The sequence below is a fragment of the Equus asinus genome, chromosome 9 (genome assembly GCF_041296235.1).
Source record: "Equus asinus isolate D_3611 breed Donkey chromosome 9, EquAss-T2T_v2, whole genome shotgun sequence".
In the NCBI taxonomy this organism is placed as follows: domain Eukaryota; kingdom Metazoa; phylum Chordata; class Mammalia; order Perissodactyla; family Equidae; genus Equus; species Equus asinus.
The window spans coordinates 15,487,505-15,512,362 of NC_091798.1; the positions used below are offsets into that span (position 1 = coordinate 15,487,505).

Here is a 24,858-nt window from a genome sequence, read left to right on the forward strand (position 1 = left end):
TTAGGATTAAAGGGATCTGCACAAAGTAACACGGGAATCGTGACTATTTTTGAGTCGGGATCTTTCTCTTAGACAGTGGCAAAGTGATACATTGTTCTGAGCTGCAACATTAATGAGGATGATTAAGAACAGGTCTTTGAAGTTAGAGTTATTTTTCACACAGACCTTTTAAATGAAAATAAATCTCATTCCTGCCCAATCAAGAATGGACTAATGGTCTGAAAAATTCAGAGAGAGGGGAAAGTAATGACGGAGAGACTTTCTACTTGAAAAAAATAAAAACAAAGAAACTTATGCAACAACGGTTTAATTTCAATTAAATCCTAAAAGTAAAAATGAATTTTTACCTAATTTGGAAAAAATGGCAAACAAGACTGAGAGTTGACTTCTGGATGGACCTCTTTGGCAGTCTGCCCACTATTCATTGCAAAATATAGTTCACTTCACACAAAGAGTTGTACGGAGGTGGCTGAGAAATGACAGACATTCACTAATTCAGCACAGTGGGAGGAGGAGACAGAGAGGAGAAATAGGATGCTAGAGAAATAATTAGCAGAAGACTAAAAGCAAAAGATAGAAATACTGAAGGGTTGAAGACAAGAAAAGTCTACGAAGGATTTTTTTGGCCACTCCCAAATCTCTAAAATAAAATTTACATATCTGAAGACAGCAAACTCAAATGTGAGGTGAGATAAAGCCAATTCGATCCATTATGTCAGAGGAGAATCATGGAATGTGGATGGAAGGAGAGCTTATGCACACAAGTTTGTCTGAAATCTATTGTTAAATGGAAAATGTCTGCCAAGTAATCGCCTATATTTCAGGTGAAAATGCCAGCTTAAAGCAGGTGCACTGCTTCCCTTTTTCTCTCCCGATTCAAAAGCCATTTACAAATGCATCCTGGTGACTCAGACCAAAAAATTACCAAACTCAATAACAGAACGAAGCTGCACAGGAATCTGAACTTTGTTTACACAATTAGGAGACACTCACGGGCATATTCCATAAATGACAAGGTTCCCGCAGCAAATTAACAAGAACAATTTTCCCATCTCAGGAGCTGTCAAGATGGGCCCTGTTGGCCAATTTATCTTACTCTAGCACATCTCTGGTGCTTGTCAATCAATACGTGAAACATTTGGTGCTGATTGCCATTTTTCTCTCCACTTCCTTTTGCCTCTTGTACCAGGCAATTTACCGCAAGTCAATCAAGGTCGAAACCGACCTTGTTTAAATAAAACACGAGCTCTTTTCACACCAACAATTTCAAAGACAGAATGAGCTGTATCTTTTACATTTACATTTATACTACATTCTTTTTCCACCGGTTCCCCTAAGATGCCACCCTTGGGTTGTAAGTTATAACGAAAGCCACCTAGAGTTGGAGAAAACTGTGAGTGGAAAGAGGAGTGAGGAAATGTATATTTCAGATACATATATCTTCACTATCAAAGATTCACTCAGCCAACAGAGAAGTCGTACCATGCAAGGGTACTCCAGATTGTCTTGCTGACCACTAGTCAGTTCTAATGTGAGGCACGGCCACACAGCACAGACAAAACACCCAAGATCATCAGAACTTGATAACCCAAAGTAAGCAATTTCAAGGGTTTGCCCTAGAGATTGGCTCCTATAGTTGAGAGAGTTTTAGGACATTTCCATGATACCTCCCACTGTTACTGAGTCAAATATAAACTTTTATTATTGTTATCAGTATACTCATGGGAAAAAAAAGTGGAGAGGAAGGAGCTGAGCCAGCTGGAGTCCTAGAAAACAATCTGCTCTCAGGTTTTGTTTTCAAAACCTTCTTTTTCCTGCAAACCATCTATAATCTCTATTTTCCTGAATAAATCTGGCTCTGGTTGTTTAGTAAAATATAACTTTGCACCCCCACCTCTGCAAATGTTAAGAAAACACTTTGAAATGAGGCCTGGCTAAATGCGATGCTCAAAGAAAGAAATACAGTTGGACAAATATAGAATTTCCTGAAAATAGTAACATGCAGTTTAACTGCTAAAGTAGTGCCACGCTCTCAAAATGATTAATTAGAAATGGATTCTTTGTAAGTGCCTATACTATGTATACAGAAGACACAGTTTGGTGTTTTCAGGAGTGTGATTTCTCCCATTTAAACCCCAAACAAACAAACAAACAAACAAACAAAATGTCCTTACCTGCTCAGAGCGAGAATGATCCCTACCCTTTTACACCAAATGCAGTTTCACCGGGCTCAAACATATCTCAGGTTAGCCCATGGTCTTATTCTGTTTCATTATTTAGCAGAAATCACTATTGATACATTTACTCTTCCTTTAATAGTTATCTCTTGAGGGTCTATTATGCATCAGGCACCACCGAGGACACAATGGTGGGCAAAAACAAGGGAGTCTCTGTTTCATGGAGCCTAGAGCCGGGTCAGATATTAGATACCAATGAAATTATCTCAAAAATGAAAATACTGTTACAAACTGAGACTAATGCTATGCAGGAGGCATTTGATGGTGGCCTGAAACAGGCTGGTGAATTAGGACAAAAGCCAGCTGAATTCTAAATGACAGGAGCTCACTGCCCCTAGCCCAGGGCTACTCAAATTATTGTTCATGAGCCATCCAGCCAGCGTCCTATGATAGAAATGCCAAAGTTGAGAGCAAATGTTAGGAACTTTTACAGCAACTTGACGTTGCCATGATGGAGCACTTGATCAGCAGAAACAGGTCATAGACCAGGTTGGGTGAGGTCAACCTTGCCATGGTGAGTCATATGTGGTGCATGCATAGGAGTGTCTTCCTTAAAGGGTCCCTGAAGAATTGGAGGATAAAAGGGTCCTTCATCACAGACAATTTGATAAGCTCTGATCTGAGAATATAAACAAAATCATCCCTCTGTCTACTGTTCATTAAGCCAAACGCTTGGCACAGCAGACAGCAATGCCCTCCTCCCCACTTCTTAGTCTGAGATGGCAGCAAGATGTCTGGGCTGCTGGTAGAGCAGTAAAACTTACAGCCATAATCATGAGATACTCTAGGATGAAAGCATTGAATTTGGTCAAGAGGAATTCATGTTTCTTTTGGTTATCCAGCATGCACAATAAAAGTGAGCTGCGGAGGAGGGCTCCTGGGGTGGTGGGTTTACGTTCCATTTCTTGCTCCGGAGCTGGTAACATGGGTATGTTTCATCAGTGGAAAATTCACTAGACTGTACATTTCTGACATGTACCTCTTTATATGTATATAGCACCCCCATAAAAAGATAAAAATATCACAATCAAAAAAGACAAAGAAAGGCCACGGAACTGTTTTGAGACTGAAAAGATATGAAAACAGAATTCAATGTGTGGTCTTGAAATGAACTCTGGACCGGGAAAAGAGAGCATTCTCAGGGAAATTGCTGATATTTGAATATGGACTGAGGATAAGATAATATATCAATGCTAAATTTGTGTTTTGGTAATTGCACTGTGGGTATATAAGAGAATGTCTTTGTTCTTAGGAAAAACACACTGAAGTATTCAGGGGTAAATTGGCTTGATGTGGGGGCATCTCACTCTTAATTGGTTCAAAAAAATAATATGAAAGTGTGTGCATGAAAGAGAGAAAGAGATACTGAGAGAGAGAGAAGGGGGAGAGAGTGATAAAGTAAAGGACAAATGGGGCAAATATACACAATTGGCAAACTGATAAAGGGTAAGGGGTGTTCTTTCCATTATTTCTGTAATTTTGAAATTGCATCAAAATAAACATTCACAAAAATGAAGACGACAATTTTTAAATAAAGTTGACTGTTCTTCAAGTGAACGACCAGCCTGACTGGGTGGCACAAGGTTGCTCCAACAAGTTTGGTGTATTATGCAAAGAAAAGTGATGTGGCAGGATCCTTGCAGCATTCAGAGTCACTGGCACAATTACCCCTCCAATGGAGGCTGGGAAAGCTCGACAGTCCCCTGGGCGGAAGTGATTTTCAACCCAGTCTAACATAGCCTGATAGACCAAACATTCTTTTTTTGACATTAATTCACTTGTGATCTTCACTGTGACGCTGAGCCTCTTATCTTGAGGAGGTCCTTAATGGGGCATGGTATATTTTATTGATGCTTCTTGTATTCTGGTGTTTTTCTTCCTTGTGATTATATCTGCTGTTACTCTCTGTCTTCTTCAAAATGCTATTCTCTTGTGAGACCAGGCGCTGCTTGGAGGCTTAATGAGGCTTCTATATCGTTTGCTGATTTATCGGGGTTCTCAGTTCACATGCGGGTGGGGAGAGGCGGGAGGGTGGGAGGTGTGAGGTGCCCCTGGACGAACTGAGCAAGCATATAGTTCGTATCAAGTTCATTTCTATGTGAGTAGAATCGGTTAAAGAGCGACATTCAGTCATAGGGAGAAATACACGTCTTTCTTTAATTCCTTCCATCATTCCTCTCCCATAATGTTTTTTAAAGCATTGTTATTAGATCCATGCATCACGTTTTACAATAGAATTCCAAAGCTGTTTGTTAGCTTGGCATAAAAGTCAGGGTCCGAACTCTGCTTTTTCCTCTCTGAACTCTCTGTGGGAGTTAAACTTTTCTTTCTCTGCAATCAGGCTCCACAATTCAAATGATTGCCTATTGTTCCTTTAGCCCTTCCTATGGGCAAGGTGTTTGTTGGATCTGCTTTAAATAAGGACGTATCGTGAATTAAATAGGTAATTCAATTTCTTAACCATCCTTGGGAAATTTTCCTGTCAGTAAAAAAAAAAAAAGGATTCTTTCTCTAAAAGAAACTACAAACACTGCATGTGCTCATTGCTAAAAAGGGGACTATTTCCAATATCGACGGAAACTAGGCCATCATGTCGGAGGACACGGTGTTACATTTGCTTTATATTTGGTCTCAATTCTTTAAGCGCACACGTGCTGGCGTGCGCGCGCCCCCACACACAGTCTTTCGTTTCTAAAATAAAAGTCGGTTAAAAAACCCATATCTGAGGTCCTATCTAACCTCTTCATTTTTCTTTCCTAAAAGCCATTATGCCTTGGTTTTCGATGCTAACAAATGTTCTATGACAGGTTCACCAATTTACTTGCTCTGTATCCTTTTTAATTATGGATGTATGAAGGAAAATTTCACTGAGGAAAATAATAAATCACCAGTGAAATTATTTGTTAGTTGAATGAGCTGAATAAACAGTTGGCTTCGGGGCAAAGATTTGCCTGGCATCTTTTACGTCTTCCCGTATTTTTCCTTTCAATTTCCACATAAAAATGGGACTGGGCCTGCAGGAATCAGCTGGGAACGCAGACGTCACTGAGAAATGGTGAAAACAGATAAACGCCTGACCCTTAGACGTCCTGGGTTTTGAAGAAAATAATTTCTGTCAAGTCTGAATAACAATAATGACAATACTCTGAAACACTTCCTGAGTGTGCACTGTATACCTATGTCATTTCATGTAATTCCAACAACAAGCCTCTTTCCCCGCGCGCGCTGCAACATCTTTAAGCTAGAACGTGGTAAACCCGGAATTCAAACCAATTTCTGACTCCAGATCTTGAGCTCTCAGCCATCAAGTATCTATAAATTTCCTCAAAGGAAACCACACTTCCTCAAAGGAGTCCTCAGGTACTATTTAAGCTTTAAAAGAAAGCGCCCAAGTTAATGGTTGAAACTTTGGTTCATAAGGTTACCTTAAACCTATACAATGCTCTTTCTCTCTGCCTAGGTGATGAAGAAAGCAGATTTTCCACCGCCTCCTCTGAGTAAACCAACTTTGAGACAAAGTGCTGAGAGAACTGGCTGAGATGGGAATCACGGAAAAATGGGCCACCGCTGGAGTGTCTCGGGGGGAGGCGAGAGAAATAAGAGCAATTAGATTGTTAGTTTCAATTTGAAAGCATGGAATGTGTCAGGAATGATAACTAACTGTTGCTATTTTTGTAATAAATGTCTCCCTCAGAGTCACAAGCAGACATTGAGCATTGGAAGCTTCCATGTAGGAATTAGTTTGGCGCCCTTCCTTGATGTCCCTGTTGAACTTGTCCGAAAAGTTATGAAGAATCATGGCCACTTGGAAGGCATTCATACAAATAGCACTGACAGTTTTCAAGCAGGACAAATGTCTCAGCTTTGGGCTTCCTCCTACACCAGCAAATTGGCTGCCGTAGCAAATCCCATAAATACCTCAGCTGGAACAAACCTTTGTTTAAAGGTACTTAAATGGACCCTGGAGCTTCCAATTTTGGAAACGGATTTGACTCTGTAATCAGATATTCACATCGGAATTGCTGACCATCTCTGTGGCTCCTCTGGTGTCATTAAGCTTCAGATTCATCGTCCGCATATTGATTAAACATTGCTTTATGTCAGATGCAACAAACTTGTGTGGAGACAATTGCTTGTGATTTAGTATTTCAGACTAGTGGCTCAAGTCTATATTTCTTATGTGCCTTTCCTATTTACCCCAAGACTAAACTAGGTGCAGGTTGCAAAGGGCTTCACTGGGACTTTTCAAGGGCAAACACGATGAGAATCAAGGGGCAATCAAGGGGAGGCAAAGGCAGCCATAGATACCCCTGGGGCAGCTTTTTGTAGGGTTTCATATGTTTCATAGAGAGACAAGCTATTCCTTCCCACTTACTGCAAATGCGTAAGAACATGACGGTGGCAGAAAAAACCAAGCCCTCCTTCAGGTAGCACCGAAACTAGTTGTGTGCTCCAACCTGTAGTCTGTTGTGTCTTGGCACTGACTATCTGGTGGCTTTGAGGCAGAGCTATCTCCAGAGATTTAAACAATCACAAAGAAGTTAAAATCTTGACTGTGTCAATAAGAAAAAGATGCACATCCCAATAGAAGAATGGCTAGGGTGGGGATGAACACGGATTGCACAAATGCACATCCACGCACACATAATAATTAGGTTAAAAAATGTCTGACTTTCCTATTGATCAAATGAGTGCAACTTCAAAGAATGATGGGATGCTTTTTCTTTCTTTTTTTTTTAAGTTTGCACCTGGACCAACCTTTTAATAAATATTAACATCTAATGCTGGAAAAAGTGTGGAAAATTCAGCACTCCCATATACTGATGAGAGTGTGTATTACAATACAACTTTTTTGGAGGGTGATACAACAGTACATTCATACCCTTGAGTCACTCAGCGTTTAAGACATTGTCTTGAGGTAATTATCAGAGATGTTTGCAAAACGTGCAAGGCAGGTCACGCTATCACTTTTTTGTAACGGTAAAACTGAGAAACTAAATACCCAACAGGAGGGGCAGGCCTAAACATCCAATGGTGAGTCCATGCATTGAACCATACATAGTCCTTAAAAATAATATTTTAGAAGAATATGAAATCATGTGAGAAAATATATTATAAACACTATTTATACATATATATGAACTTATACATGAATATAACATATACTATTACTGGGATTATAGTTAATTTTCTTCTTTGCATTTTTCTCTTTGTACTTTCCTGAATTCACTCAACTTAAAAAAATGATCATAAGGTGCTTTTGTAGTTTATAAATATTCCCAGTAAACATACATGTATATCTTAATGTATACTTAATGTATAATAATATTGTTATAATAATATATAGAAATACCTTATTATACATATTTAACACATATATGTATACTTAATACATAATATTACTACATATAATATATATAAAAGTATATTTTTATATTAAGATATATATGTATCCTTACTGGGAATTCTGCCCCCATTCTGCTGTCACTGAGTTAATTATACCACGAATCCTATAGGAAATGGCCATGATGGGACATGTTCTTCTCTTCTTCCAAAATGTTCATACTTATCACAGTTCAATAGATAAGGCATTGTGATGAATGTCCTGGTTAAATTGTTAAAAGTGTGGCATTCCTTTTTTCTTTGGTGAAGTAACTTCAAAAGAAAGCGGGCAAACTCAAAGATGCAAAAGTCTGAAAATGTATTATGCCACAGCTGGGTGGGTCCTTAAAAATATGTCACATTTGTCACAGTGGCTGCCACCTCAATTTGACAGCCCACAAAGTTCAAATAGTGTCCTCAAGTGGTCTTAGATGTTTCCAGTTCGAGTTCTCTGGGGGTAGGGCCTGGTCTGAAACCCTTCAGTGAAGGGACTGTTTGTGAACTCCAGCAGACAATTATAAAGGGCAATTAAAAATTCAAATTATGTTAATAGGCCAGAGAAAAATGACTGTTTGCAGAAATCAGTGGCAATTACCAGACATAATGGTTCTCAATTAGGCTGGAGGGGATTTTTAGTCATTCATAATTCACTATCTTAAATGTATCATAAAAAAGTAATTGTCACTTGTTAATAAAACTTACTTAAAAACAACGCAGCTATCTTGTGTAGAAAGTAACTTTCTTCTCGCTCTCATTAGTTTTGAAAAAGGTACATTCTTCATTTAAAAATGTAGTGCAGGCTGATTCACAACAAAATCAAACAACAAGAATCTGTTTAAAATGAAAAGTAAAGCCCTTTCTAGGCTTCTACTTGCACTCCCCAGGGGTGACATTGTTTTATCAATTCGCTGAGCACTCTTCTGCCCAACCCCCTCCCTGCTCCCATTAAAAAGAGGGGAGGGGGTTGGGGAGATTGACCGAGGACTCGGTAGTATTGATATTTTTAGTCAATTAAAGGTGAAAACATAAAAACATTATCTTGCTTCTTCTGTCATGTTTATTTTTCTCTCAAGTTTTTTGATTTTTGATTTTTATATTCATATGCAGCTTCCATTACCCCTAGGAATAGAGTCAGAACTCACGCATGTCCTTACAATTCTATTCTCAGGCAATGCTCTTGCCTGTACAAACTGCATGTATAATCACACGGCATGGGATTCAAGAGACTGACCAGTTGGTTCCAAGCTTTGTTTCTGGTTCTTTAGGGAGAACCAAAAAGGACTAAAAGAAGCAAGAGAAAAGGGGAAGGAAGTCGAGGAAGGGCAGAGGGGAACTCTTAGATGAGTTAAAGAAGGATTAAAAGAATGGCTTTTCTCTTGCTGAGAACCCAAATGCTAATACCTCTTTTGTCTTCCGTTTCATCCTAAAAGCATGACAGCTGCATTCTCAATTTTCTTGCCCAACCAGGAAAACTTTGCTACAGCATCAAGTCCCAAACTGCAGCTCTGCATTCAACAGAAAGACTGAATCCGGGACAAGAATGAGCTCTCCCTGTCCCCATGCAACAATAGTCTCACTCTGGTGAATCATAGTTCAGCAATATTTCCAGAAACTTCCCTAAAAGGAAGCTCTAGGCTACTTTGAGCCAGGCACTTTATAGACATGACCTCATTCAATTTTCACCATCACCCTACAAAGTGGGCATTTTTATAGTCCCATGTTGCAGTTGAGGGCACTGAGTGCTCAGAGAGCGTCCGTACCATGTTCAGAGCAACACTGATCCAAAGTCTACATGCATTCCCCTTCAACACACTGTCTCTTTGCTGAAATTGTACAGCCACTTACAACTGTGAGATGTCACAGTTTACGACATCTCAGTTTATGGTGGCCCAATTTTTCTTTCTTTCATGGAAATGGTGCTACCCACTACAGTGACCAGTAAATAATCTCAGGAATATTTAAGAATATGAAATCAGCTACATAAATACAAATTACCCCAATTTTGAACATTTTTCAAAAGTACTTGGAGCAGTGAAGACTTGAGCTTGCTTTGAAATCGTTACTAGGAAAGAAAGAAAGCATCTACCATCTGTCCTTCATTGGCCTTTTATCTTAAAAGTGGGTGCACTTTCAGTGGGTGTCGAAAAATCCCCATGGAGAGCAGTTAGGATATACATTTTGTAATAAGATCTACATATGCCTGGCATCCTCCTGTCATTCACTTCTCAGTTCAAAGTTTATCTTCTCAAAAATGTTTTCCTTCCAGCTCTTCTAGAGAACATAAATTACCTGTTGTTCTCTATCACACCTCCTATTTCATGTTTTTCAAATATTATTCACACTCCAGTATCTTTTATTGTTTATCTATTTATATTTGTCTCCACTGACTGGAATGTCAGCTCTATGAAAGCAAGGTCCTTGTCTAAGGTGTTTACCAGTGTATCCCCATACCTAACGCAGTGCCTGGCACATAGAAACATTTGTTGAGTGAATGAACACATGTTCGCAAAATCAAGCATCTGTTTTCATGAACAGTTTAGGCATGAGCTTCTAGGAATGGGGCTTTCATTTGTAAGAGCAGTTAGGTCATAAGTAGGATGTCACCTGGAATTGGTAGCTGTCATGGAGACAGAACAACTGAGACAAATGACAAGGATTTGGAAAGGAGGGGAAAACAATGAGACGTCTTTACTTTGCCCTTTACTGAGGCTGGCTGGAGAGCTCAGCTTCTCCAAGCGGCAAAAAGGAAGTGTCAACATTTCTTCTTGGTGATGGACTGGCTGGCCCACATGGATGGTATGTTTTCAGTGAGATTGCAACTTTATTATCTGGAGTGGAGTGCCTTTCTCTTTATTAGCAATGTTTCACACTGTGAACTCAAGGCTGCTGATTAGGTAAAAGCTCTGATAAGATATGGGTCAATCAATGGACAATGTGAGGAGATGGGCTTTGGAGTTACCATGTGGTTTTCTTCACTAGAACTCCTTGTGAGATGGGATCTGACAGCAAACACTCCACTCTTCTGTACCGATCGACATTACAACTTTGTGCTTCTGTTTTCCTTTTCATTTGGGAGATTGGGGACATTTTCACCTTCAAAGGATATACTTCTGGCTGAGTCCTAAGTCCTTTGACCCATTGATTCTATCATTTGTCTGAATTGCTTTTCCTTGTAAAAATACTTTGTACCTGACTTACAAAATAAAAGTGATTAGTTTTATTTCTACATCTTAGAAAAGTTTTAATGATATTTGTGGACTCATTTTAAAATAAGTAAAATATTTAACAGTAATTATTAATATTCGTAATGTTACAAAATAAATGCTTAATGAAAATTTCAAGTAATAAAGAACCATACTAAATAAAGAGGAAAAATGCCTTGTTTCTCATTCCCATCTCTCTTGCTTCATCTATCCCTCATTCTCCTAGTAAACCCACTTGCTAGATATAACCATTCTGAAAGGTTTCTCATGTGTCCAGCAGTGTGCTGATGAAAGTTTAACACTTGGCTCCTCAGGAAAAAAAGCTCGGGTTTGCAGCACTTGCTTATTTTTGGGGAATAAATACTCTCACCACCTACAATTTGAAGCTAAGAAATATGATGAAATTGAGAAAGGGTGTTGCACAATCAGCCCTACAGGATAGAGCAAGCCATTTCTAGCACATGGCTGTGTGCTCCTTCCGGATTATTTATATTTCTCTTCCTCCCTTTCTTTCCTTTCCTTTTCGCCCTTCCTCCCTTCTTCTCTTCCTTCTTCCCTTCCCTTCCTTCTGTCCTTGCATATATACTCATGCACAGACACACGTAAATCAACATCTTACGTAAACACTATACATTTTGTTCCGCAACTTTCACTTCTTCACATGGTACGTTGCAGTTTTGTATTCTGAAAATTTCTTGACACTCCTTGTAACTGGAAACACCCTGTGCTAGCTGAAGAGCAAAGCTGAGAATCACTTGGTCTACACAGATGAGGCTGCGAGCATGCGCGTGTGCCCACACACCCACTGTAGTCTATCTATTGTAAAAGGGAGCAATTCATCATTGGGCAGCAGGTTCTGCTCAGATGGTTTATTGTCCTGACCTCATTAAAAGCATGTAATCCATGCAGTGCCGTAAATCTATGCCTCTAAATACTTTCCTCTTTAATTTTTTAATACCGCACACATGAAGGGAAAGGTTAAAGCCAATTAAAAGAGATACAAATACCATTATTACTGCCCTGACAAACAGTTAGTTATCGGATTTGGTCGTTTCAGTTTAGAAAGCCATTATTTTTGTTCCTGAATGAATTAGTAATCAAGCTGTTTATTGACTTGTCTCATCTCTGAGATGCTAAATATTCTTTTTGGTCCATTCTCTCTCTCAATTGGCATCATTCCTACACACATAAAAATTACAGACAACTTAAGGTCTAAGTGCAAACAATAACTACACAGCTGCATGTGGAAATCCACATATGGACGGAATCATCATTTTCACTGCGGTCCGGGAAGGAGAGAGCCACTCACTGCATTCTTATGCAGCAACGAGTTGTTACTGTTGCTGTTGTTGTTTTCCCCTCCCATTAAGACTATTATATGATACTGACAGATGCTTAAAAGCATTTAGAGCTGAAAGAACTGTTAGGAAAATTGCTGTAAAAGGATTGACACATGATGATCTTTCTGTCCGCAAGGTTCTCATTTCCTGGCAAAATGGACCAAAAGAATAAAGGAAAAGAGAAAGGATCATTAATGTAGAAACTTGGTATTGTTTTCTTACAGGAGTTCATATTTCCTATTGCATTTAGACAAAAATGTGACTCCATTTATGCACAGGCTTGCAGTATTGTCACTGTTTTAGGCTTTCTTGGGTGCCTCCTTGTCTCTGACCCTCTTTTTCCCTCCTCTAGGAATATAATGTAGGCTCTATAGGATCTGAAAGGACCTGAGGATGTGTTGGAGCGCGTCTGAAATTTGACTACCTTCCTCATTTAATGGTCCACCCACAGGTCCAGAGTATTTTGTGAGAAGCAGCACTCACCGCAGAGTGAGCTTCAGAATAAATTCACACCCACAGACTCTACATCATAAGAATGTATACAGGTCATAACTCATATAAATGTCTTGTCATTTTTCTTAGTATCTTGTTGTTCCTACCTACGAGAGGTCAAAGTCAGGTACTTCAAAAAAAGGAAAGGCTTCAGAACACCACTGAGCTACAATTTCAAAGGAGAAACAGAAGCACACGTATTCATAAGGAAACTCACAACATTGAGCAAGACAGAGGGTGAAATGAAATACTTTTAAATTACGAGGATAAAAACCTAGAAACAACAATGAGTATTTTCTGTATTATCTTTCCTCTGAAAAGGCTACGAAAGTGGTTCTTAAAGTGCGTTCCCTGCACCAGCAGCATCACCATTGTCTGAGAACTTGTTAGAAACGCAGATTGGGGGACTGATGCCCAGACACACTGAAGTAGAAGCTCGGGTTGGGGCCCATCCACCCGTGTTTTAACAAGCCCTCTAGGGGCTTCTGATGCCTGCTCACGGTTGAGAATTCTTATTCTAGGGAATATAGTTTTCTTAGCTGCTTCTCTAAATCTGTCCTTGCAGCCAGCCACGAAGTTTTGAACATGAGCTGACCACTCTCTCCTTTGCATGCTGTACCATGCACCACAACATGGGATGCTGGTGTGTTTATGCGTGCTGCTCACCTACTACACTGTGAGGGCCTTGAGGCCAGAGGCTATACCTGATTCACTGCTTCATTCTCAGTGCCCAGGCAGGGGTCTAGAACAAAGCAGGTGCTTAGGAAATTAATTACATAAGATAAGATGGCTAGATAAAACCCAATAAATGAAAAAGAAACATTTAGAGATATAGAAATCCATTAAATTTATTAGTTGTAACTTGATAAATAAGACTTATGCCTAAGCAAAAATGACTTCTACTTCCTTTAAAAAAGAATGAAAGAAGAAGAAGAAATGGTCAAAGGAACATTCTCAAGCAACTTCCAATGGGTTCACTGTTTATTCTCTTGAGGAAAGCAAGAAATAGTTGAACACACCTCATACTAATGGCCTCTTATCAAGTATGTTGACAATCCAGTTGGTTCTGAATATTCCTAAGAGGGTTTCACATTCACACAGGCCCCATCTGCCCATTTGACGGCAGACGTTCTTAAATTGGAAGTAATCTGAATACAGGCTATAACAAAACCACAAGAACTGCCACCTCCAGCCCAGTGGGTTAAGGATGTCAAGCCCCTAAGAACTCCAGTGCCCCAATATGTAGGAGGATAGAGGGCAGTTCTTGGAAAGAGGAGATATCCCGGAACCATGCCGATTGCACCTCCATGAGGAATAGAAAGACCTGGAGTAGGGAGTCCTTAGCCCTTTGGAGCCCTCACGGACACTCTGAAGGTTTCTCGTTTAGCTTTTATTTATACCATGGGATTTACCATGGGATTACATACAAGCTGGTGAAAGCCTACTTTATGCAAATGTTCTGTGCCTGCCTGTGTGGCTATGGCATCAGATCGCTTGGGTTCTAATCTCCAATACCTTCTAACTTCTTTAGCTTTTCTGAGCCTCAGTTTTCTCATCTGTAAAGTGGGAACGATTGTGATAAGTTAAGTTAAAATAAACATATATAACTTATATAAATATAAATTATACATAAAAATATATGTATATAACCAGGATTAAGTTTAAAAAATATATATATACAATTAGTCAGGTAGCTGATACATAAGAGCTGAATAAATATTAGCTATTATAATTAACTAATATTATTATGTGTTATGTGCTACCAGAACTTCTTAAACTAGAATCCACAGGCCTCTAGAGATCCATGAGACGGACAAAAAAGTGTCCATAAGCTCCCTGAAATAATCTGCAAAATGTTTCATGTTTGTAGATATTCCTTTTCTCTGAGAACACAGCCCCAAACTTCAATCAGATTCTCAGTGTGGTCCACGGCTCCGAAGTGGTAAAGAATCACGGTCTTGGGATTTTGTAGCCAGATCATGTTCCCAACAAGCTGGCAAACCAGGAAAATGAGGCAGCTTCTCTAAGGCTGGCATCTTACTCTAGGCACCATGCGCAGCTCTGGGGCCTCCATTTTTACTTCCACACAATGCATGTTTGTTTATTTTTCTTCTTCCACCTCATAACAGGAAATAGCATTTCAAATGCGTTTCTCCACGAAGATAGGCAGACAGTCAATTTTCACCTCGAACACCCCCAAGATTTAAGAAAACAAGAGAACTTCAATCTACTGCTCCTGACCTGCCAAGCACAGTGTTCTCAGCAGCAGCACCAGTCAGTCTGAAAGAGCTCTTCCGTTTCTGATGGGTTTCCTCTTGATGCTCTCAGCCTAGGTGACTGGGTGACCTAGGTGACAGGGACTTTAGACCGTGAGCCAAGAGCACTAGGGTTTGCTCTTGAACCCTGTCCTAGCCAGCTCCCTGCCTGGAGCAAGTGGCTTTTCCTCCCAGGTTCTCTGATTCTCTACTTTCAAATAGGAGTTATACTCAATTATCAATCCCCAACCTTTTACATACAAGGATCCAGATTTAATATAGAAATGGTTATACTAAGCTTTCATTTTTATATCAATCGACTAAGAAAAATTTTAATCCCAAAAAGAGATTTACCCTCTTTTTGAAAAATTGCAAAAAAAATTAATATTTTTCATCTATGTTTTCATCTATTTTTCATTTCTCTACCCAGATAGACAGACACATAGAAGAAAAATATCATTTATTCTGGCTACAGACAGCAAACGGTGAACATATGAGTTCAAGGACCCATTAAACAAATATTCATTCAGTATTTACTAAATGTCAGTTACTGTAATAGGGCTGAAGATACAGCTTCAGACAAAAACACTTGCTGCCTTCATGGACATGAGCAGTGCCAGAGACGGGTGATGACAACTAAAAGTACATGCACATGCATACAATTATTTTAAACGGTGGTAATGCACACTGCAAAGGATAAACTGAATCCTGAAAGAGACAAATGGGGAGGGGGGTGACTTTAGATAAAGGTGTCAAGGACAGCATCTGAGCTGAGATCTGAGGGATGGTAGAAGCTCACCCTAAAAAGAGGCAGAACTTTGTGGTGAAGAGAAGATCTCAAGTCAGCAGGACCCCAGGCAAGGCACTTAACCTCTCTCTGACTCATTTTCCTGTCTGTAAACTGAGGATGATAATGGGACCTAGCCCATTAGGCTGTTGCAAGGATTAAATCAGCTAATAACTAAAATTTGATTAGGACAAAGCCTGGCGATATATTAATGAACTGTTGCAAAATAAATGTCATGCAGAGGCAAAAGCATGTGCTAAGGCCCTGAGGTAGGAAAGAGCTGGGTATGTTTGAGAAACTGCAAGGAGGGCGTGGCTCTTGGGTAGAGCATAAGTGGGAAGGTGGCGGAAACTGAAGCAGGAGAAGTAGCAGGCACAGTAGGGGAAGGTGAATCCCATGTTAAGTCAAATGCGAAGAGAGTGGAGAGTTTTGTAATGTCCCCAGTGGACTCCTGAAAGTCATTGCCCAGAGGTTAGAAAATTATTGTCTCTGATTTACTTTTTGTATAGTTCTCTCATTCAATGATTCCATGAAATAACTCCTTAAAGGGAACAGTTTCTTTAGGTAAGAAGTTTTAAATAAAGAACCCGTTTCATTCATGCTCATTAAACTGTTTTTCCTCCCACCCAGATCCTTGCAATAATAAATATAATTATATCCATCTTTAATGACTTTGGTTCCTGAGCTGCAGGTGCTGGAATACTGTATTTATTAACATATTTTAAGCCCTTTAAAAAGACTGCATTAATTCCTATGATAATTTAGTACCCATAATACATTCTCTGTTCTGAATAGATGTTAATCATCACAGAATGACTGATTTGTCCATGTACGAGCTAAGTCAAGCTCTAACTAGTAGCTAGTAACTTTCTAATTCAATATTGTTACTGAAACTGTTGATTAAAATTTAGTTGCAATAATTGTTCCTTGCCCCCCTCCAGCCCCACCCTCTAAGGACTCAAACCAAGAGCAAACAATTAGATTCTCTGCCACGGAAGACGAACGAGAGAATTCTGAGTGTTTGTGTTTCTAGTAACACTCTGTTTGGAATAAAAGTTCTGCTAACGCAGTTATTCTGAAGCACCTCGGGTTTGCTAGCTGCCTGGTTAAAAGAGCAGAAGGGAGAAAGGACACTGCAGAGAAACAGACACTAAACCAAAAGCCTGCTTGGAGGAAGACAGCAGGATCGCTCTCTTCTTCTTGAAGAGGGAGGAGGGCCGGTCACTGCGTGCCAAGTTCCACATGGTGCGGTGAGCTCTGAGCCGGCCTGTGCCAGAATCCCGGCACCCCACCAACTTAAAGTGAAATTAATTTGGAAATCGAAGGAAAAAATCCTATCATGAAATTTGGATCAAAATGAAAGGATGAAACTGAGTACATACAAAGGAAATAAGAACGACATGTGCCAGCTTCAGAGATCAGCGCCTTCACACGCATTATCTCATTTAATCACATAACAGGCCTAACAGGGAGAGACTGTGATTATCCCTTATTTTCCTGGAGGTCAGAGAACTTAACTCACTTGCTCAGAGTCACACAGCTGGTAAGGGGAAGAGTCTGTGCTCTTCGCCCCTGGCCACACTGCATCTGTAAGCGATCGTTCAGTCAATCAGATGTTGAAAAGCACAGGAAAATAGCGTCCTGTGTGTCAGAAAACTCTTACTTAAAAACTTAACTTGTTGCTTCTTGGTGGCTTGGAGGTTGGTGATGGGAAATGGTATTATTCATACCTGTGGGGAAATACATCTCTACACGATTGTCTTCTTCTTACAGAGTTTGTCAGGACCAGGAGAAGGGCTAAGCCCAAAATACATTGGCTTCCGTCCTCTGTCTACTGACGAGGGCACCGGCTTTTGAGGCAGAGGCGAGAGTGCCGAACTGCTCTGCATAAACACAATGGGAGAAACACTTGAATTTCTGGCCAGTCAGAAGAGAGAGAGATGCAGAAGGCAACTTGGCAGGGAGCTGGAGCCCAAGTGGATAAATCTTTGCTGACTGCGCTTCCTCAAGCTGCAGGGTCTGTTTAAGAGGGGGACACCCAATATTCCAGTTAAGGATCTTTTTATTGCTGGCACATGAAACTCTTCCCTTTCCCCAAACTTTCAGTAAAATCTGCTCCGCACAGAGGTCTTGGATGAATGACTGTGATTGTCTGTGTGTGTGTTTGCTAGTTTGTTTTTTGTTTTTGCACACACCATTGGAAAGGGGCAGAGTTCCACAACCTGATCAGTGCAGAGCGGAGACAAGAGAGCCGGCCTGGGGCGTGATCGGCCCTCAGACCACTAGGCCTCTGTGGGAGCAGGCACTGGGAAGTGAATGAGAGCGTGAGGTGAGAGCCCCGAGAACACACACAAGTCATGGCTGGTTTGTGGAACTGGAGTTTGACCTGATATCTTGGCCACTATATATATATATAATCATCATTAACATGATTCCCACAGAGTTGAGAAGTTTTACTGTCTAGCCTTCAGACAGATAAATTAGGGCACTGAGAGCTCAGTCACTTCAACAAACGCTAAAAGCCTAGCTCTCTTGTTCAAAAGCAGCAAGACAACCCGGGCCCTGTCTCAGCTTTCGCACTGCCAGCCTGACACTGAACTCACAAGGAAGACAGGACCCTTTGGGAGGGAAGAGCCCAAGGGATGATGGATGGGGTCTTCTGAGCAGTCTGCCCTGGGTGGCGCTGCCCACAGAGCACCGCGCAGTAGCACAGCCCTTCCCAGCCTGGGGCCAGAGGAGGGTCACAGGGCAGCAGAGGAGTCAAAGTCTAGGAGGTCACCTCCAGCCTCCTTTCCACCGTCTCAAGTAAACCCCAAGTAGGGGTTGCATTCTCAAAAGATACGACCACGGGATCCGCTAGGGCTTTCTAACATAAGTGGGAGCATCTCTGCCATTACCATAGGGTATAAAGTTAAACTGCTGGTGAGAAAATTAAAATTAAAAACAAAGAAATAACCCCCAAACCAGGTACTATGTGGGCTAACCAAAAAGGTGCCAAGACTCACCATGACGGGTTAATTGTGTATCTTTATCTACAGAGTCGGCATTTCTGCTCGTATTTCTGATTTCACCTCCAGAATCTTTGACTACATGAAGGAATCTGAACACAGCCACTATTACATATATATATATATATATGTGAATATAAATCCAGATGTAAACATAAACATGTATTTAACCTTCTTCAACCGATTTTCAAGTGAAGGCACGTGAAAATTGTAGAATTTTGGAGAAAATCTGTCCCCAAGCATACCGTTTATGTACATGTAAAAGCTCCTCTCTAACCTCTTTCCAGATTTAAAGCAAGTTAGCCAGAGGATGAAATCCCTTCACAGGCGCCCTGTGGTCCATTTGCAGAGGTTGCAAGCTAGCAGCCCCCAGGCTCCATCTGGGACCTTCACATTTAATTGTTTGGTCCACACAGTGGCAGCCAGTGCAATTTCTTTTGAAGTTGAATTAGACATGGAAACGGTAAAGCTCCGGAGCTCTCACAGAACTCCCTGTGCTGTCGTTCTGATACGCCCGGCCCTCGCTGTGCTTACTGCCATGAACTGCCTGGCTGTTTCAGACTTCTGAGATGGTGGTGTGGACTGGATGGCATGGAAAGCTGTTCACCGTGGGGGCTCTGCTCATCTTTCTGGTCTAATCTTTTGCCTTCCTCATGCCCTGTGTACCAGCCTTACTGGACTGAGCACCTGAAGTTTCCTGATCGGCCAACTCTGCTGTTTTCTGGGCCCAGAAAGTCCTACCCCATGTCTTCCAGGGGAACCTTCCAGGCTACTTCTCTTGACCAAAGGCCTCTGTGAAGCCCCTCCTGACCTTCTTTCTGAGGACTGGCTGCTCTCTCCTCTGTATCCATCTGGTACCTGGGGCCGCACAGGCTTTCCTTCCTCAGCCCCCACGGCACTGCAGCTTTATGCATCTTTTGCTAGCAGGCCTTCCCCAACAGATAGGAGCTCCTTCAAGGTGGGGACCATGTCTCATGTGCTTTTCTTTCCACTGCCTGTCAGAGCGCCAGACACGTAGATGATGCTCAAAAGAGCCCTTTTGAAGTGAAGAGAGCTCATCATCAACCTTGGTCACCTATGAGCCAACCATGGGTCAGGACAGTGGTCAGAGAGGGGTCACATAGGCAACAGGCAGTGTGGCAGGGCAACTGGGAGCATGTCTGGCCTTCAGGGACAGCACACTGGGGTGAGTTCTCCTGGGACCTCCTCATGTGGAGGGAAGAAGCCAGGGGGTACTATCTCAAGGCAGTCCAAGGTGAGCTGGATGCCACCCCACTGGATCTCAGCCCTGGGACCCAGTAGGTAGTGAGCAGGAGCGGACCATCCATCCTGCCCAGCAGGGGGCTTCCCCACTCTCCCACCCCACCTCCCAAGGAAAGAGGGCTCTCTAGCACTTCAGGGCACTCTTTTGCACCCCCATTCCAGAATTCAGCCTAGAGGAGAGTTTAAAAAATTATTCAACTAAATAAAGTAAGTGCTGCAACTTAGGATGGGGTTAAAACAATTTTTTAAAAGGTTAAAAAAGCTGCTTGCTCTTTAGGTCAGTAACTGTCATAACGATTTTTCTCTTGCCATATGCTCCTCTGAATCGCATTAATATGACATCTCTCTCTCTGAAGCATCTGGTCTCAGCCACTTCAAGGCGCACAAGGAAGTCGCACATTCAGGCTGAGTATATAATAACATGAGAGGTATTCACATTCCTGCCATCACAAAACAAAATACTTGCATAAATCTACATTGTGTTCTATCCAGCATTCCAGAAATGGTGCAGGAGATAATTCAAATCAACGGAGGCAGAATTTGGGGGGCTTTTGTATGCCTGTATATTGTATGTGTGTATACATTTACGTATAAACGTCTAAATACGTGTGCACATATACATATGTGGTTCATGAATTGGCAACTGCCTTCATTGCTCAAACATAGAGTCTTGTTTTCCATTGAAAGGAGCTAAACATTTTAAGCATCAGGTGAAAACAGAGCCCCACCAATCTGCAAAATATGGGCAGAGAGGTAGGGCATATCTCTATTTCAGTACTTTGAAATACAAAACGGGAAATTTTCCATCACAAGCCAAAGGCAAAATAGCATTATCAACCTCCAACCACATTTTCCAGACTAAGAAAATATCCAGCAAGCAATGCAGGACAAAGGGTTTCCTCTCTCTCATTGGCAATAATCTTTATCAAACTGATATATTTACTTAAATTTTTCCCAAGATCTCACACACTTTCTTAAAGAGTTCATTAAAGTATCCAGATGGGTTTAACAAAAAGTTTACCACCTAACAAATGGTTCCAATGTCCGTCCTTTCCTTATCCTGAAGATTCTTACACTTATTTTGTCAGAAGCACAAAAAGTAGAAATGCAATTGCATTTGTGCTGATGCTGAATGTTAATAGATTTGCCTAAATGCCTGCTACCAGCCCCCTAAAATTAGCTAGCCTAGTAGTGCATGCCTAATGTGGTGGTGTTTTTGTTGTTTTACTTGCTTTTTTTGCTTCTCCTCCTTTTATCAGAGGAGAAAAAGACCCCTAGAAAAAAGTCGAGGTCTTTGGATGTGAAACCTTTCCAGTGTCATATGTGAATTCTGCAGAAAGAACATACATTCTGAAACTATCCCACAGTTCTGACATTCTGTCACGAAGGTGACAAATCCTAGTGCTCTAATGTTTCATTAAATTAAACATGAAATGTTTAATGTTTTGTTAAATTAAACATGAAGCCGTGACTTTGCACCCGAGAACCACAGCCTTCGATCAATTCCTCGCATTCCTTCAGGTCACTTCTTAGGTTATAAAAACTGAGTTTTGTTTATTGCAAGTATTGTATTTCTCTTTGCAGTTAAAATATACTTTCCTCTAATGCACTTATAAATAAAAACCAATAAGCAACAGAGTTTTTGGGTGCTTAAAACATCTCTAAACTCAGGCCTGCAGAGAACAGCTTGCAGACAACCCCTTAGCTAATGCTCTATTACAAGTGTTTCCTTTCAGATATTTGCAAGCATGACTGAGAGGTTTCCAGAGGGCCCAAGTATTACATTTTTAATCAGATCTCACACCCATTTTACAGATGGGCATGCTATTGCCCAAAAAATGGAAGGCATGCATGAAAACTGTTGAAACAGATCCTTCAGACCAAAGGAATCTCTGGACTAGAGATATCTCAGTAACTCCCCCACCCCAGGTTGTTATCCGTGGTGATAGAAATTGACAGGGAAAGAAAAACAACAACTCTGCTCCGGGAAAGCATTTGTTTAAGCAGTGAGGAGTATATGGGGCTCTTGTGACTGCTGAATAAAAGTTCTGATGGAATCCTTTAAAGCAGCACTTAAACGAGGCAGGGGCACTGTTGGGACAGGAAGAAATGAGGCTCAGACAAAAACGGGCCTCTTTTCCACCAGTGCAATCACATGGTTACAAGCAACTTCCATGATTTTTAGTAATACATCCAGGGCTCCTACCACAAACAAAATTTCTAAATACTGTTTTATAAAACACATTTGGGTGATACTTTTTATATGGAGGAAGCAAAACAAAACAACTACGTAGCAACTTCAAAGGAAAAACAATATACATGTCCTATGATGAAATTGTCTGAATATTTTTACATTTTTCCTGTGAATTTAAGTGGGGTAAAGCTGGTTTCCAAATGAGGTCCCATAATTGTCAAACCAGCAACAGCAGAAGGAACCATCCCTTAAAGGGCCAGTGGCATAGATCTTCCCAGTCCAACCGAACATGGCATCTATGTTTGTTCTATGCCAACACACCAGCTCCTATCACTGGCCAAAAACTGTAAAACAGCCCAGATTTGGTAGGTCCAGATCCTTGCTCAGAACTCCCACTCAAGAACACTTCTCTCAGCTAGTTACCCCAAACAGTAGGAATATAATTGACACTTACCATTCTGAAGCTTCATGTCTGTGAGGCAAACTAAACAAATTAAACGGATCCTGCTTTAATCTTCTTTTCTAGACCCCAAATGCCTTCATCAAAAGGAGAAACAAAAAACAAATGTTCCCTGAGGTCCTTCTCTAAACCACCAAGGTATAAGCAAGAAATAGCTGTCTTTTTTACTGAATGCCCAGAACCTCTCCCTTAACATTAACAACAGAAAATTATTTCTAACATCCCTCTACTCCACCCCTCTCACTCCCCCATCTTTTCCTTTGCTTCTCTCATTTGTGGCCAAGTCAAGGCTTAAGTTACACTTTAAATCAAAATCTGGAAGATGCTTCAATTGGATGTTTGGCTTGGCAGACCTCCTGTAAAAATCCCACGTAAAGACACAGTTGTTTCCTTCCTGCAAATGAACTGTGGTGTTCGTGGTCCCTCTTGCTCTCCCCAGTGAACACTTCGCCTTTAAATGCGCTTAAGCTACGGGACTTCATTTGGGGCTAGCTGTCCCGCAAAGCTCATTTGGCTCTTACCATTAAGGCAAGAGGCTCTGAAAGGCTGGCAATACGCTTTTAACTATGTTTGAGAGGCCAGTCATATCTTGCTAGCAACAGCTGCACACTTACCCGGCTTTCAGGGCCTTGACAGAGCTGTCCTATTCCTTCTGGGATTAGGAACGCAAAACGAAATGAACCAATCTTTAGCTGGAGCCATCCAGGCTGCGCCAGGTTCTCATTCTCCAAAACCCAAGTCAGGTAGATCCTCCAAAGTCACTCTTCTGTCGGCTTCTCCTGGCATAGACAGCCCACCGAGGCCCTGGCTACAGTTTCAAAACTACTGCTCCATAAAAGGATTTTAAAGGCTGTGCTGGGAGCCAGGAGCTTCAGATCCCAGTTTGGCTTTTTCTCCATCAGCATTCCTCAGCAAGCCTGCACAAAGCGAAGTACGCTACATTATTTATGTCAGCTCTAGGCTCTGGAAAACACACACTGGCATCCTGATTACTAAGAATCCTCATGGATACAATTAAACCGTTCCCACATATATTTTTCCCTCCTCTCTTCCCAGATTCAACCTCTTTCAGGGGAGACAAAAGCACGTTGAGGCGTGTCCCAACTCATCTATCAGGAGCCAAGAGCACATTGAAATACGGCCACGATGGCAAATGAGCCGAGGGAAAAGAACACTTTCCCTGGAGTGGCTGGAAGACACTCGAGGGAGGAAAGTTTAGACAACAGTTTGAGGAAGCTCCTGCAAGTGGCCTCGCTGCGTCAGGGGCATCGACATGGAAGCAGCAAAGTTGAGGCGCTACCAACACATTTTGATGAATTCATGGAAGATTGATTTAGAATGGGCTGTTAAGGGAAGGAAGGAGCATTTGGCACCAGGACTAACCCTCCAAGCTGGATGAAGAGCAATCATGCTCACCCAACAAATGCTCCTCGGTGCCCCATCCAAGTCACAGCACTAGACGGGAGGACCACTGACTTAGCCAAGTAGAACGATGACTCTGCCCCCAAGTCTCCTCTTCAGCAAAACGAACAATTCTCCAACTTGTAGTCCACCATCTCCCTTCTTGTCGATAGCTCGACAACACACGATGAGCTGGGCATTTTCGGCGCAGGCAGAATGAACTCTACACTGGCACAGCGAAGGTAGGAGGATGACAGAAACTTTCTCTTCTGTAGGAGTAGTGAGAAGGCTATGCATTTCCCCCCACGACTAGCTAGAAAGTCCCTGCTTGGCAGGCAGAGGTGACTTCACTTTGTGAAAGCCCCAGGCACTGCTTAATGAAAAAACCTTTGGCGGGACCTCACAGTTAACTCAGTTTATCTAGGCAAGAAGTCAGCTTGGGGAAAGTCAGTTGTCTCATCCAGGAACACAAGGAGAAAAGAGCAACCTGCTTCTCTGCAAAGCTTCCTTTGAACATGCATTCCTGAGTTTTGCCATTTTTTTAAGTGGCTGTCACTTCCAATGACTTAGTCCATCCCAACTCAGATAGCTTGGGTGGAAAATTGGTGTCCGGGATAGAAACAATGGTAGAGAGCATGGTGTAGGTCAGTGGAGCAGAGCCCAGAGGGGGCAAACCCACTTTCTAGTGCACACAAGAGCCGAGTGATGGGGATTACTACAGCGCATGAAGAAGCAGAGCTTTCCGCAACACTAGACAGACAAAGAGCAGCATGATAGAACACACACATGTCTGTATTCTTATACTACATAATGATACAACAACCCAGACACTCAAA

The 24,858-nt window shown here is 41.4% G+C and overlaps 1 protein-coding gene across 12 annotated transcripts in view; it reads right to left on the reverse strand.

The window, feature by feature from the left end:
• Positions 1-24,858, reverse strand: part of TENM2 (teneurin transmembrane protein 2) — a 1,160,613-nt gene that overhangs the window by 375,813 nt on the left and 759,942 nt on the right. Inside the window, exons 1-2 of one of the 12 annotated variants that reach the window (XM_044777699.2) lie at positions 23,236-23,460; positions 22,616-22,698 (exon numbers count right to left, since the gene is read on the reverse strand). The exons of the other annotated variants lie outside the window; for them this stretch is intronic. Of the exons in view, the coding sequence (XP_044633634.1) occupies positions 22,616-22,631 (16 nt within the window). The 5' untranslated portion in view covers positions 22,632-22,698; positions 23,236-23,460. Of the gene's footprint in view, positions 1-22,615; positions 22,699-23,235; positions 23,461-24,858 lie in introns of those variants that run through there. 12 annotated transcript variants of the gene reach the window in all.